The sequence below is a fragment of the Zingiber officinale genome, chromosome 7A (assembly GCF_018446385.1).
Source record: "Zingiber officinale cultivar Zhangliang chromosome 7A, Zo_v1.1, whole genome shotgun sequence".
Lineage (NCBI taxonomy): Eukaryota > Viridiplantae > Streptophyta > Magnoliopsida > Zingiberales > Zingiberaceae > Zingiber > Zingiber officinale.
The window spans coordinates 74,177,195-74,192,938 of NC_055998.1; the positions used below are offsets into that span (position 1 = coordinate 74,177,195).

General features: G+C 37.1%; 1 protein-coding gene and 1 non-coding gene across 2 annotated transcripts; both read right to left on the reverse strand.

Moving 5' to 3' along the window:
• Nucleotides 1-7,010: 7,010 nt before the first annotated feature.
• On the reverse strand, nt 7,011-7,083 carry TRNAK-CUU. Its single transcript has one exon. It is a non-coding gene; the product is annotated as a tRNA-Lys (tRNA).
• A 545-nt stretch (nt 7,084-7,628) lies between these two features.
• LOC122001543 (protein NUCLEAR FUSION DEFECTIVE 4-like) lies at nt 7,629-11,359 on the reverse strand. Its single transcript, XM_042556338.1, has 2 exons — nt 10,857-11,359; nt 7,629-9,020 (listed from the first exon to the last, which is right to left on the reverse strand). Exons 1-2 carry the CDS (start codon nt 11,310-11,312, stop codon nt 7,851-7,853), a joined length of 1,626 nt encoding a protein of 541 aa, XP_042412272.1. The 5' UTR covers nt 11,313-11,359; the 3' UTR covers nt 7,629-7,850.
• Between the last annotated feature and the right edge of the window lie 4,385 nt (nt 11,360-15,744).

Sequence of the window (15,744 nt, forward strand, 5' to 3'; positions counted from 1 at the left end):
GGAGATTTTAATTTTTAGAGATAACTTTCCTTTTTGGAAATTATCCACATGTTTAAAAGAAAGATTTTAATTTATAAAATTTCTTTTTATTAACCAATCATGAAGGGATTAAAATTATTGGAGAAATTTTTATAAATTTCTAGAAACAAATTAGGAAGTTTTAATTTTTGTTTTAATTAAAACTCTCCTTGTTTTGGGGAGAAGAGTGGCCGGCCATTACAATTTGAAAAGAGAAAATTATTTTAATTAAATAAATTTTCCTTTTCAATGGTAAAAGAATTAAGGAAGTTTTTATTAAATTTTCCTTATTTGCCAAAACCAAGAATTATAAAAGAGGGGGTAGAGGAGGCTTCAAGGTGAACGACTCTATTCTATTTTCCCTCTCTTTTCTCCTTGGGTGTGGCCGGCCCTTTCTTTCCTCTCCTCTCCTTTGTGTGGCCGAAACCTTCTCATGGTGGAGATAGCTTTGGTGGCCGGATCTAAGAAGGAGAAGAAGGAGAGAAAAGAAGCCTCTTTTCTAGCATCCCTTGGAGCATGGTGGTGGTGGGCGAACCTCTTCATCCTAGGAGAAGTTTTGATGGCCGAAACTTGTAAGGAAGAAGAAGGTGCTTGGTGGTTCTCATCTCGGAAGATCGTTGCCCACACAACGTCCGAGGTTAGAAGAGGAATACGGTAGAAGATCAAGAGGTCTTTCTAAAAGGTATAACTAGTAATTTTTCTTTCCGCATCATGCTAGTTATTTATGAAAATAATACCAAATACAAGAGGCTTACGTTCTAGTATTTCGAATATGTTTTTTGAAGTTGTGTTCTTTTTTTTTGTATTTTTTCCCTTGTGATTTGATTGTTCTTTTCGGTTAACCTAAAGTTATTTTAGGAAATTAAATATTAGCTTTCTATAAAAGGTTTTGTCTAGTCGGTGGTGGTTGCTCCCATATCCAAGAAGGCCGTGTGCCTCGCCACGTCAGTACTGGGAACCAATTATGGAAATTAATATTTAATGGAATTAATAACTTAAGGTGATTTGGGTCGAACGTGTTAAGTTCCGCAGGAGATCCAAGTCAAAACCTAAAAGAACAAATAGATTAAGTTTTGGATCAAACGTGTTAAGTTCCGCAGGCGATCCAAAATTTAATTTAAAAGAACACATGGTAGCTAGGAAAAGGTTCAGACCTTTGTACAAAATTTTTGTACAGTGGAACCTCTAGGTTTTTCAAGTAGCAACCAACATCTTCACTATCATTCGAGGTGATCCAAAGGCTGTCACTAGAGGATAGAATGTGACTTACATTGATAGTGATTCCCTTGCTAGAATTGTAGTGCACCATACCCAATGCCTTATAATTTTTTGTATCCACAGGTACCAGAAAAGTCTGCACAAGATTGCTTTGACAGAATCCATGCCAATTTTTCCCTTGCCTCACTGCCATCCAAGTCAATTGAAGATGTTGGTAAATTCATTTTTCTCTCCTTCTATTATTTCCATCCAAGTGGACACGGCTCGCCAAAAACATGTTCTTGTTCATCTGATTATTTTTTCGATTTTTGATTTGGTGCAGCACTGCCCGTCGAGCCACTACAACTCCCCCTTCTGGACAACCAACGCTGGGGCTCTTGTTTGGAACAATAACTCTTCACTCACTGTCGGAATCCGCGGTAATGGAAGATTTTCTAATATAGCTTCTGTCGAGCGTTTTATCACCTCGATCGATCTTTTGTTGCTGTCTGTGTTTCTATTATACAAGCTAGTTATTTAAGTAATCTACCAAATATGTTCATTCTGATATTAGATTTGATCATTTGGGGTTTTTGTAGGATTTTTTTTTAATGTTTCTTTGTATTGATTGGAATGGAAGTGAAGCAGCGCATCTATCTGTCCGCTTCCCTATTTCTGGCGTGTCCACTTGGATGGAAATAATAGAAGGAGAGACAAATGAATTTACCAACATCTTCAATTGACTTGGATGACAGTGAGGCGAGGGAACAATTTAATTATATCCAATTTTTTTGTATCTACAGATACCAACATCTTCAATTGACTTGCTTTGAAAATCAGAAAGGCAAGGGGAACTCCAGATTCTTTGTTTACTACCGGTTTTCTGATGAAGTGCAGTGAGAGGTCTTCCTCAGCTCATAAGAGACCTTTTGTCTAGGTTCAAAACAAATGATGTAGATCCAAGTCCAGAGGTTCGGCCTGGTTAGAATGGCAATGGTGATAGCAATGATGAAATGAATACGATTGGTGCAGCATGTGGAGCTAGCGGGGTGATGTACACTCTGATCGCGACAGTGATCGGGTGCCAGTGGATATACTCGTGCTTTTACTGATCAAAGCTGAGGGCGCAGTACAATTTGCCGGAGTCGCCGTGCTGCGACTACTGCGATTGCTGCATTCATTTCTGGTTCGAATCCTGCGCCTTGTGCTAGGAATACCGAGAGCTCCAGGCCCGTGGCTTCGACATGACCATCGGTAACCTTATTATCTATTAATTATGAGCAACCCATTAAGGTAGTTAGTTTAATTGCTAAGTTAATCGATACATATAATTAATGGATGCAGGATGACATCTTAACATGGAAAGAAATCAACAAGCAGGTGGAATGGTCGGAATGACGCGACCACCAACAAAGCAAGATGGGATGATGCGATGAGAATACAATCGATGCAATGCAGCAGCCTAAAGCTTTATAATAATTAATTGGGCGTGTTCTTTAATTTCCATGTTTGTTTTTCTCTATGTAATGTAATGTGTGTTGCAAGGATATGTTACGTGACATATATAAAAATATGTTCACTCTAGAAAAATAAATGACATTTAAGATCTGATTGATTTCTGCAGTTCAAATCATCTAATTTTTGAACTTATCATGAGTTAGAATGGCAGCTATCCAACTAATCCACATAAACAATAACAAAGATGCTGCTTTATCAAAAACTAAGATGAAAACTTCTCGCAGAACAATTCTACTTCTCCGTGGTGTAATTTTGTTGCATGCCGCTAACAGCTTACAGTCGTTCCTCTGTAAAGAATGGATCCCTTATAACTTTCTTCGGTACACATAATCCTCGACCATTAAAACTAATTTCTTTTTTCATAAAATTGCTCCTTGACTCTCGTTCAAACTCCATGCCCAGTGGTCTCTAAGGCTGGTTCCTGTACGGGTTCTTTGAAAACCATGGTAAAGAAGGAGAACATACCATGGTAAAGAAAATCATGTCGTTAGTTGCATTAATATGAATGATACCAGGCCACAATCTGGAGTAAATAAAAGCTGCGATGGCTAAAACAATTTCCAGATAACATTTCCAATTGCAGTCCAGATAATATTTCCAGATAACATTTCCAATTGCAAGAGATGATTATAACCATCAAGCAAACATATAGTACGCTAAAACTATTAGCATTAACAATATTTTGATGCAAATCATTAATTCTCAAGGTGCATAGCAACTCTACCATAGCAACAAACCACATCATGAAACCAATTTAGCTTAAAGTATCATTTGATTTCGATACAACACTTGCAACTACTCAAAATAAAATTAGTGTTTGAAATTCAACTCATATAACGACTTGAAACAACATGCTTAATCATCATCATTATCATTACTGATCATAAGAGAATCCAACTGATGTTCTAGCTCTTTCAATGCATCTTTCAACTTAATAATTTTTTCAGTTTTTGAAAGTTTTCTCTTTAAATTTGAACTTGAACTTGAAGTTGCACATGATATTTCATTTCGACTTGGTGCAAAGGAAGTTGGTGCAGATTTTTTATCTACGTATGCCTCAAAAGCTTTTTTTTTTGCCTCCTCTCTACTTTTGAAAGATTTGTGTATAGCGCCCTTAAAGCGAATAACATGATCAGAAGCTTCTGCCCATGTTTCATAAATTCCCGGTTCACGCCCAACAAATACAACATATGTTTTCCCTACATTTAAAACAACATTTAGAATCTTATAAAGACAATATATTAGAACTTAAATGAAATGATTACCATGAATTGGATATAAAGAGTCGAAGTTTTGCAAGTTTCCTGTAAAATCTAGAACCAAAAGAATATAAGTTATCAAAGGAAAAATATTGAAATCCAAATGAGATATGTCAATTGTAGAGAAATTTCATAAATAACTGATTGGTATAATATTGATGCAACCGATAGACAAAAACATAAATTTTCAATTTAACATTTCTCTATTATTAACTAAATTTTATTCATAACACTTCATTTGACTAAGGACCCATATTTATAACACTTCATTTTTGGAAGTAAAAATAAATTAATAAAGAGGTTATAATTTCTTCATGTAAATAAACTATAAATATTGCAACTCTAACATGTGGCTATTGTATTGTATGTTTTAGCTAATCAAATTAAAGCAGTATATTATGACCAACTTATTAATGGTTAAAATATACAGAACAAAAATACTAGTGCCATTAGAAAAATGTAATTATATACAAAGATCCATGTTGATTTTCTTGGAAATACTAGTGGTTATTATAGCTGCAACAAATAGAAGACAAGATCTAGATCCTTCTCTTATAAGGTGCAAGGATTTGCAATCTGGCCATCACTCATACTTTTATAATTGTCTAAACATGCTATTCAGATAGTTATAAACTGCATGCTGGGTTTCAACTGTTAATTTTCTTTCTTCCAGCCGCTTTGATTCTACAAAAATATTTTTCCTACCGGATTTACAAACTCGTGTCGAGATAGCTGCTCAATATGCAAAGCACCTGTTGAAGATCGAATTACTACTGCTAGCTTCAGCTACAGAAGGGTATCGTAGTATTTGTTTTTTTTCCACTTCTATGTGCATTTGGTTAAATGACTAAACACTATCTTAGTCAAGTGGAAAATCATGAAAAGGTAAAAGTACTCCAAGCAAAAATAGGACAAGGATGTATGGGACAACAACATACCTTTCTCAATCTATCATCAAGTTAGAAGATTTTTTAAACAAACAAAGCTTTCGAGAAAACATAGATGAACAAAGATCATTTAGCCTTACATAGAGGTGTCCTCGTATCCGCGAGGCGGTGACGAGCTCGATCTGGAAGCTTCGTGCCCTAGCTTTGCGTCAGAGGTTTGCCGAGACAGATCGGGTTTGCCGAGAGAGACCGCCCTAGCTCCGCGTCGAAGGTTTGCTGACGGAGTTTGCCCTAGCTCCGCGTCGGCGAGGCGGGCGTGCCCTAGCTCTTCGTCCCTTTGGTTTGGCGAAGAGAGCTCGATTTGGAAGATTCGTGCCCTAGCTTCGCTTCGTCACTGTTAGAGTTTGCTGAGCACAGAGAGCGACCCAGAGTTTGCTGAGCATAGAGAGCGTCGCCTCGCTACCCTAGCTTCGCTGCGAAGCTTCCCCGTCGAGGGAAGAGGACACCGCATAGCGAGGGAAAGCTTTGCTGTGAGAGGACGGCATGCCCTAGTTTCGTCCCTTTGGTTTGTCGAAGAGAGCTTCGCGACGTTCTGTGAAAAAGCGAAAACCAAATAAAAGTCAAATAAAAGAAACAAATACGCCACGTAATGGCTAAGGAAAAGAAGGAAATAAGGCATGTCGGTTATGACTTTTCTGCAGTCGCGCACAAGCGCGGAAATGAAGTCCCACAGGACATCAGTCCTGTATATATATATATATATATATATATATATATATATATATATATATATATAATCTTATTTTATTATTACTAATCAAGTCTTTTTTGATATTATTTTTTCTCATTTGATATATATTTGTCATAGTTTCACATCACTTGGAGTATTTATTGATCGTTTAAGTATATGTTCGTACTATTTTAAACGTGTCTTTGAAAATTTTTTCTCAATAATTGCAATTTCAACTTTCTTTCTAATATTTTTATTTATTATTTTGTTCATTCTCATATGTCTATATATCTATCGTAACATCCCTACCTCCGCAATTCTCATCTTCTACTTATATATGTGATTTTATAGATTTCTTTTTTAATTTTAAAAATATTTAACGGTCATATAAAAGCTTATAAATGTTGAACGCGTTACAAGTGTTAAAAGCTTCAAATAGTTGCATCTCATCATCCGTAATTACAAGCACCTAATAAAGACTAAGGCTACAACGAGATTTCGAGTATGTGTGAAGTTCAATCTCCTTGCAACGACAAGAGGTGATTATAGGGAACGAAGAGGATGTGAAAGCAAAAAGTCAAGAAAAATGATAATAAAAAGATCCAAGAGAAAAAATAACTACAATATCTCTACCACAATCGGTGCTTTATTGAGACTTTCTTGGCAAAGATAGAAAGGATGGTTTGAGCAATGGAAACAGTGAAAATTAAATCAGATCTTGAGACAGTGTATCAAGTGTCTCCGAGATTATGGTACAATGATAAAATATTCAAGTTGTCATCCATATATTTGTAATTCAAACTTCAGCTACAACGAATTTGTAAAAATTTTTCTTCTTAATGGGGCACGTAATTAAAGGATGCTGAGATCCTGGGCTGCTACCTAGCCTGATTAATTATTTTTTTTTTATTCTCACGTTTCTTCAGATGGTCATGACATTTTTGTGATGCATACTGCATCCATAAGATATGATTTAACCCTTCCGATCGATGAAAGAATATGGGGATATAAGAATCTTGGAATAAAAGATCTGATCTCGTGAATAACTATGAGTTAGATATTTTTAAAAATAGTTTTTTTAAAAAGTAAAAGTTAATTGTAAATGGCTGAGAGTAGTGTGTAATTATGAAATTTGAAGAGTAAAGGAAAAATAAGATTAATTAGTGCTAAAGGAAAATAACTGTCAGTTGCAAGGAGGAAAAAAATCTCTTGAAGAAATAATTGATTTAAAGAAGTGAATTAAGAGTTAGGGACGTTTCATAATGGATATTATTATCGTGAAATAAGGGTGATATTAAAATTTTTAAAACTTAACGGTAAAAGTGGAAAATCATGCGGGCGGACAGTACAGGCCTGGCTTAAAACTTCACGTGCATTATAGGAAAAACATGAGCACCAATCCGCCCACCGTGGGGCTCGAACCCACGACCACAAGGTTAAGAGCCTTGCGCTCTACCAACTGAGCTAGACGGGCTGTTGATTACTTTTTCAACTTTTGTTTTTGTTGATTACTATAAAACTATTTATTAACGATCTAATCACTCATTCATTGCTACTGAATCATTTATATAAGAAAAAATTTATTTATTTATTTATTAGATCATGCATTTTGACAAGATAAATTATAGTCAAAATTTAAATAAAATAATAATGTGCTAAAAAGGTTAATAATTTGTGTTGTATAAAATTAATTTATTGGACTGATAAAAATTATGAGAATTAAATAAATATGATATAAAAAATTAATATATCAAATGAAATTATCTTTGTCAATAATAATAATAATAATAAAAATAATTCAAGTCAACCCAATTATACATTCAAATTGCATCATCTCACTTTCAATTTTTCTCCAAAACTTAATTACCTAAGTAAAACCAAACTAAATCAATTCAAACCAAATTAAATCTAAATCGAATCAAGCCATCTCTGCCTTAGCCGAGCATCACCAGGCCGAGCATGACCCATCGACACCTCTATGCTTGTATAAGTAAAGAAATATTCATGATAAAATTCAAATGGCTAAAAGGATACTTCATCCCTCTCGCATTAGAATATACAATATACATGAAACCTTCATGAATCCATAGTTAAAATACACATTATTCATCCCCACAAGGTTGTGAAACAAGAAGGCTCACACATGCCATGAACTTCGAAGTACAGTCGAAAGCAATGTTCCCCGAGCACTTGTGCGTGCCCGGGAACTTCAACAGCTCTTCGCAGCGAGGATATATGATTCTACTGGACTAGAGAACTATGAAGCTTTACATATACAACCTGCTCATAAAACCTTCTAGTCCTGTAGAACAAAATCAATGCGACAATGGAACCTAGAATGGTCACCAAAGCCATGATCATGAAGGATAGCATGAAGCAATGTTGGCCCAAGCACTCGTGTGCGCCTGAGGACTTTGAAGCTTCCATATCGTAGATGTATCCCACGACTCTAACAGAGAGGATATACGATCCGACTGGACTTGCAATCGCTATAGTATTAAAGATGGTGCCGAAGTGCCTGAGTCCAAATAATTCAGATGTGATGCTAGGCATCAGTGCCCACTGAGAGCCATAGCAGATGCCGACCAGCACAGAACCCATGTACAGAGAACCTGGAAGGCCAGTCGAGATGAGTGCATGACCAGCACTCATGAGCATGAGTGTCAGCGAAATGAATAAAGGCCGCGGCCAACCTTTATTATGGAGGAAGTAATCGGAGATGTAGCCGCTGCCGAATCGACCAAGGAAGTTCCAAATGCTCCATAGAGAAACCAGGGTACTCGTCTCTGTAGCCATGTAACCGAGAGCTCCTCCAATTTGACTGATGTTGTCTACGGTGGCCAATCCAGAACCCATGCCACATGCCATGGCTATAAACAATAACCAAAAGTCACATGTCGACATGGACTGTGTTAGGTTGAAATTGTCTCCTCTTTGCAGTAGGATCAAATCTTGGTCTAACGGGTCATGTCCACTCCCAGAAGGTAATCTGTTTGGTAAAATAGGATCATCATGCTTTACTATCAGAGTGGCTCTTTCATGAAGAAAATCTGCATCAAGCATCTTTGCTTCTGTCATCTGAGCTTTCATCACAACAGCTGTTGGAGACAAGAGCATCATCATGAGAACTGTAAATATCACTATCTGAGCTACTGATCCCATTCTTAGTATGCTCTCTCCAATTATAACAAGCATAAGATAACCAGCAACTATCATAGCAATGAGTGAAAATGCATCCAGAAATTTCTTCTCGCATACACTCTTTCTATGATCAACTTTAACAATGGGCATTAATAGTAATGTGAGGATATTTGGCAACAATGCAAGAATCAGTATGAAAGATGTTGGGTTTTCGTTGAACATTGTCTGATATATCTGGATCAGTATTGCTCCACTAAGACCCAGAAAACCCTGCACAATAAAAAGACATTAGATCTTGAGGATGCCGATGATAATGAACTCAGACACCTATTTGGTTATTCAAAGAGGGATTGTCAGGACAAACATGCTAATAAGTGGGCCAAAAGAATCACAAACTATAATCAAGATCTTCTGGTCTTAGGAAATATGACTTATGCCGCCACACTCATTCTTGTTTTTTTAGGGAAAAGGCAAAACATTTGTAGTATTATAGATATTATGTGTGTATCGCTACACACGCATAAAGCATAGTTCCATTTGTTTGAGCATCCTGAGTGCAGGATTACATTATTTAAAGGTTATTCAAAATGCAACATTTTCATTATAATAAACATCCATCCTTAATCAATCAACCATCAGGTCTAATAACCAATATCCCTATTGAGCTGTTTGGGAAATTATATTTCATTCTCCTAAGCACGTCGATTATCTTACTTGTTAAAGCTCGTTAAAATTTGGTTAACTATCATCAATGTTATTCTAGATGTTAATAGAAAGCTAAAAGATGATCCAATCAATACACTCATACAAGATTGCTACTAATAATCTAATAAGGATAGTAATATTTGCTTGAAGCTTGGATTGGCAAGTCCTATGTTTCAGCTCCGAGCTATAATTCAGCAAATGTGAATTGGGCAAATGGATTCTCCTATTCATCTAGATCTCTATTATTACTAGAATCGTTAGGGAAAACAATATCATGGCTTATGAGAAATCAACAGGGGGAATTAAACCCTGTAAAGCAAATATATAAGCAACCAAGAGAAATCAACATCGAGTCTACCAATCCTGTACAGCAAAGAACTGCTCCAGTTATTGCCTAAACATGGAATTTTACGACTATCATTTGAAAGCTGTTAAAGATTATGAAAAAATGTGATCCTACAACAAAGTTGATGAATTGGAATTAAATCATATTAGAGAACAAGCTATAATCTTTAGCAGAGATATTGAGAGGGTACCAAGCACAGTTTTGCACAAGATTACTCAAGTTTAGCTCCTATACTTGATCAAGGGGAATAACTTCTGTGCATAAAAAACGAAATTGTTCCTGTTCTTACCAAAACATGGAATTTTACAGTTATCATTTGAAAGTCAACGTGTTCATAAGTACTAAACTGTTCCAGTTTACGAAGAAATGTTGTCCCCCAACAAAGCCAATAAAGTGATAAAGTCATATTGCAGAACAAGTTATCATCTTTAGCCATGACCTTGAGAAGGTAGAAAACGTGGTTTTTACTTAAAGAGACAAAAAAAATATGAAACTAAATGATGCGGATGGTAAGTAAGGGCGGAGGACCCTTGACCCGGTCATCAGGGAGTTATCTGGCAGTATCCGACATTCCGAGCCGGTCCAATCTTCTAAGCTGATCCGACTAGCCAATCCGGTTACAACAATACCCTTAATGACCTCTTAATGAGCCTTGAATGAGAGGAGTCGCTAGGGATCTCTCTCTATAAAGGCGAGGAGGCATCTCTCGCCGGGGCAACTCCCGACGAACCATGTTTGTTACTCTCCGCAAGAAATAAGAAATCTAAGAGAAGGCTCGACGTCATCATTCTTTATGCCAGAATGAGATTTTCAAACCGGAACACTAGAATTGTCGGAATGGAGTGAAAATTTTAATCAAATTGCTCATATAATTGTCGATTTGACCTTTTCGATCCCTAGAATGTCAATCTTTGATTCAAGAATCAAAATCAGAGAAGGAGAATTTAAGGATATCCTTAACAGATGCATGATGTTCGAGTGTATAATCGCAACATCGATCGCTATCGAAGAAAAATCCTAAATGAATCCCTAAAGTTGTGGAAGGAATCGATTACCTTCATGATGCCGATTGCAGTTCCCCGGCTCCCCGGAAAGTTCTCGACCGCCGTGACCACGTTGGCGGTGTTGAAGAACGTCTGGGCGTGCGACGCCAGAAGCATGTAGAAGCACATCAGCGCCAGCGGCGGCCGAGCGACGTAGCCGGCCACGGAGAGCCACATGAAAAAGTACCCCACGAAGCACTGCGCCGCCCCGGCGAGGTGAACGATCCAAGGCCGCTCGTGAACGGAAGGAGACGAGATGAGGAGGCCGGAGAGCACGCCGATGTTGGCGCCTATGTTTTTGAAGAAAGCGACGGAGTCGAGGGTGGATTGATCGTAGCCCTGCGACGCCTTCAGCTCCGGCGAGTAGACTCCGAAGCAGTAGGATCCGCCGGTGGAGCACTGGATCCACGTGCTCGCGGCCATCGCCGCCCATTTGCTCCGCCCCGAGGTGGCGGTGGCGATTGGCATGGCGTTGTAGCTTTCGCCTCTCGAAGCCTCTGCATTTCTTATCGCGTCTTCTTTCTTTACGTGGCAACTTTGTGTTTGCTTATTTTGGCAGACGCTGTAGCACGACACACGCATTCACTGGGTGGTTTCCGTCCAAGAAGAACCTGCAATTTATGGGCACGATGGGGTCCACTAATTGAACGGTTCTGATGGCTAGATTAGATCTTCAAAAAAAGTCGATTTGGACTGAATCCTTGTTTGCGACAGCTGGATGCCAACTCTCTCTTCGATAATTTATCAATATTTTTAAGCAAAAAGAATAATGAAATTAATTGTAAAAAATGTATTTAATTAACAACGTATTGTTTACACAGATATGTTTATTGTAGGTAAAGCAAGAGCAGCGTTTTTTTTCCTTGGACAGGATAGGTATGTTTCGAAATTAATAAAGAAGTGTTGGGTAGAACTTAGATTTTAATTATATGAAAGTATTTTTAAATGTTTATGAATATAATTTTTATTTTAGTTTTTATAATTTTTGTTTAAAAGTTAGAAGTAAGAATTTAATATTTTTTTAGTTCTATAACTTGATATTTAAAAGTTAAAAGTTAGAAGTACATTTATGTATTTAATAAGTTTATTATTTTACATAATTATTATTATATTTTTTTATCTTAATGAATTTATCATTTTAAATAATTATCACTATACTTTTATGATATTTTATTTTTTAAATAATATTTTATATTTTTAAATAATTTATATTTCTAAAATTTTTATACATATTTTTGTGTATCTATATAAATTTTATCATTTTTTATTTATATTTTTTTAATAATTTTTATATTTTTTATTATAAAAAGTAATTTTATTTAAAATATAATAATAATTATATAAACAAATAGTGGATCAAAATTATAGTTAGATAATTAAAAAATATTAATTTATATAATTTAAGGATATTGGTGTCATTTAACTAAAAATGAAGCTTGAAAGTAATTATTCATCTAACACTTTAACTTTACCTTGTATTAGCTTTTGACTTCTATTTTCAAATATTTCATATTTTAGCTTTGTTGGGCCTAGTGGATGAATAATTGATTACTCACTTCTTCCCTTAGCTTCCTAAGTTTGCTAGCACAGCGAAGTACCAAAACAAATAAAGAAAAACTAAAACTTAAAGGCAATAAACAAAACAATCAAACCTTTAATACATTGATTTACATGGTTCGAAGATTAAGACTCCTATTCCATAATTGTCACTAAGGTGGACAATCCCTCAATCCGTCGGTGGATTAATTCCCGAAACTCTGGCTAGCTCAATGCTCCTTGTCGATGGAGAAACCTCACCATAAGTTGATCAAGATCTCTTGGATTATCTCCTAGCATGGGAGACTCTATTAGAGGTTAATCATCTCTAATTTCGTCACCCAAGTCAGCCACCTCGATCTCCATTATATAGAGCTTGGGAAAAATAACCAAGCTGTTTCTACTGTTATCAATCGACTGGTTCTCTGTGGAATTCGATCGTTAGAACTTCAACGGCTCGATACTAATTGACTGGTGTCAGGACTAGTCGACTGGTCCACTTCAATTGAGATAACAAAAATATTATGTTCTCTCCTCAGTCGACTGGTAAACTCGAAACCTAGGGTTTACCCTAAGTACATTCTCTCAGCACTCGTCCTTACCTGCACAACCTTGACCTTACCTTCTAGCCTCTTCCATTAGCCTTGCGTCTCTCAGATGCTTCCCTATCCTTCACACTTTACTTTCAAGAGCCTCCTTCGGCCTTATCCTTGTTATAGGTCTTCCATTGCCAAATCACACTTGGACTTACGTTGCCAAGACTACATGCTTGGACTTACACCGCCAAGATTCCACTTAGACTTTCACCTTTATCAAAATCCCACTTGGGCTTTGCCTTTACTAAGATTACACTTAGAGTTTCCTTATTGTATCTGCATCTTACACACTCACAAGTGCATATCAAATATAATAATAATCCTAACTTAAACCTTTGCCCAAACATTAAAACATAAGGTCATACAGATTGCTCCAACAATCTCCCCTTTTAATGTTTGACAACCCGTTTAAGTTAGAAAAATAATATAGCAATACATATACAAATAAATATATAAATCAACTTATGCATAAATCATGGAACCTAATCCTAGGCTCCCCCTTTACCTAAGCTCCCCCTTGAGCTAGGATTTCATGCAAAGATAAACATCTCCCCTTTGCCAATAAATAAGCAATTACTCATGCTTATATAATAGAACCTAATCCTAGGCTCCCCTTTCACCTAAGCTCTCCCTTGAGTTAGGATTTTTTACAAAGGTATTTTGGTTTCCCACTTAAACTTAAACTTCTCCCACTTTGACATACAACAAAAAGAGCTCCAATAATATCCCAATTATTAGACTCTTTAACCTCTAATGACCATAATTATCATGTATTAATCTCCTCATAAGATTACATATATGTATATTCCTCATTTGATTATTTTCTATTGCTGAAAAATAGTTTCAGCATGTATCAGTTAACTGCCATAGACCAGTCGACTGATCCCATCGAAATAACCTTATAGAACCATTCTGTACTTGATGAACACTGTTATTATTCGACTAGTATCTGAGCCAGTCAACTAGTACTCTATTTCAGTCCCAAACAACATTCCGAACCTAATTTTAGAAATGCACCAAAAATTTTACAGTCCTAAAAATTTTTTCAAATTTTGTGGAGATTTCTATTTTACCAATGTCTACTTGAAAAAAATATATATAAAGATATATTATCACCGATCAGAAGATTGACATAAAACCCAAAACTATTTAAATGGTTCAATTGAACCTTGACCTAAAGTTCTAGTTTTGGATTCCTCTTAATATATCTGCCCATACTAAATCATAATGCATCTCTAACATTAGTTTATATGACATGTATATGTTGAATCCCGTGATTATTTTGATGTGATCAACTAAGTTAGGTTAGGTTTTATTTTATTTTAATCCCCGTGTCTAAGTGTGCAAGAACTTAGGAGCGCAGGAAGTCGAGCGGAAGACGCAGCTAGCAAGAAGGACGGCACGGGAAGGGAGCCGACAGGCTTAGTGCATCCGAAGGACGAGAGAGCTGCGGAAGAGTACACTAGTGGACGAGAAAAACGTGCACGGCGTTCGAGGGACGAGAAGCCGGGTCTGAAGCTTGCTCGAGGAGAAGACCAGAAATTGGATTCGAGTGAGCCCTATTTCGGTTGGCCACAATCACCCAAGCAATTGGAGCTTCGGAAGAAGAAAAGGAGTCAAAAGTAGTTGGAAAAGCAAGCTGGAGGCGCCTTCAATGAAGTGTTGAAGGCGCTTGTGCTGCCTACAGTCTTGAAGGCACCCTCATTGCCTTGAGGGCGCCCTCAACCTTGTCTAGGGCGCTCTCAAGGCCATTGAAGGCACCCTCAACATTGAAGGCACCCTCAATGCCATTGAAGGCGCCTTTAACCCAGTCTAGATGACTGTTTCGAGTTCGGATAAAGTTTGATCCACTGACTCGGCTGGAGGCGCCCTCAAGGCTCGAGATAAGTTTTTCAGGAGCTATATAAAGGCCCTTGGAGCTAGGAACTTAGTGAATCAACTCTGTAATCAATTCCTAGCAACTTGTGAGCTTTCTTAGTGTGTAAAAAGACTTCTCCGCCTAGAGTGAAGGAGACTTTCTTAGTACTCTTTCCAACTGTTTTGGATTAACAACCTTCTTGGTTGTAACTAAGTCAACTTGCTGAGTCTTCCTGCTTTTATGTTATTTTGTTTTAATTTTATTGTTGCTATTTTAGAGTTGAAAGTTTTGAGGAGGGTATTTTTATTTTACAGGCAATTCACCCCTCCCCTCTTGGCGGCCCTGCTGCACCAACAAGTGGTATCAGAGCCCAGACCACTTCAGAAGGACTAACCGTCGACTGAAGCACAAAGATCAAGATGATGGCTGAAACAAGTATTCACCCCCTGAAATTTGACGGAGACTTCGCTACGTGGAGACGACGAATGGAGGTATTTTTTTAAAACATATTTCAATATTCTTATAACTATTAAATATGATTTTACTGCTCCAAAAGACAAAGAAGAATACGGTAAGTCGGATCGAAAACTACGACTCCGCCAAAGATCTCTGAAAAAAATTCCTGGTGCTCCACGAAGGCACCTTAGAAGCGAAAATAGCAAGGTGCGACATCCTCCGGACTCAGCTGACAAATCTCCGGATGAACAACGGCGAAAAAGTAGCGCAACTCCAAGCGAGAATTAAGGAGCTGACAACTCAACTGACCAATCTCGGAGAATCGATAACGAACTGAGATTCTATCTGGTATGCGCTCAACGCCTTCCCAAGAATCCAGAGTGGGTGTCCTTAGTAGATGCTTACTACATCTCTAAGGACTTTGAGGTAAGTACTTTAGAAAATTTATTTTCTA

Excerpts from the sequence above, each read along its gene's own strand:
- LOC122001543 (XM_042556338.1), bottom strand. The coding sequence starts at position 11,312 with ATGCCAATCGCCACCGCCACCTCGGGGCGGAGCAAATGGGCGGCGATG. Across the intron at positions 9,021-10,856 it reads CTGCAATCGGCATCATGAAG|GGTTTTCTGGGTCTTAGTGG; the intron begins GTAATCGATTCC and ends TTTATTGTGCAG.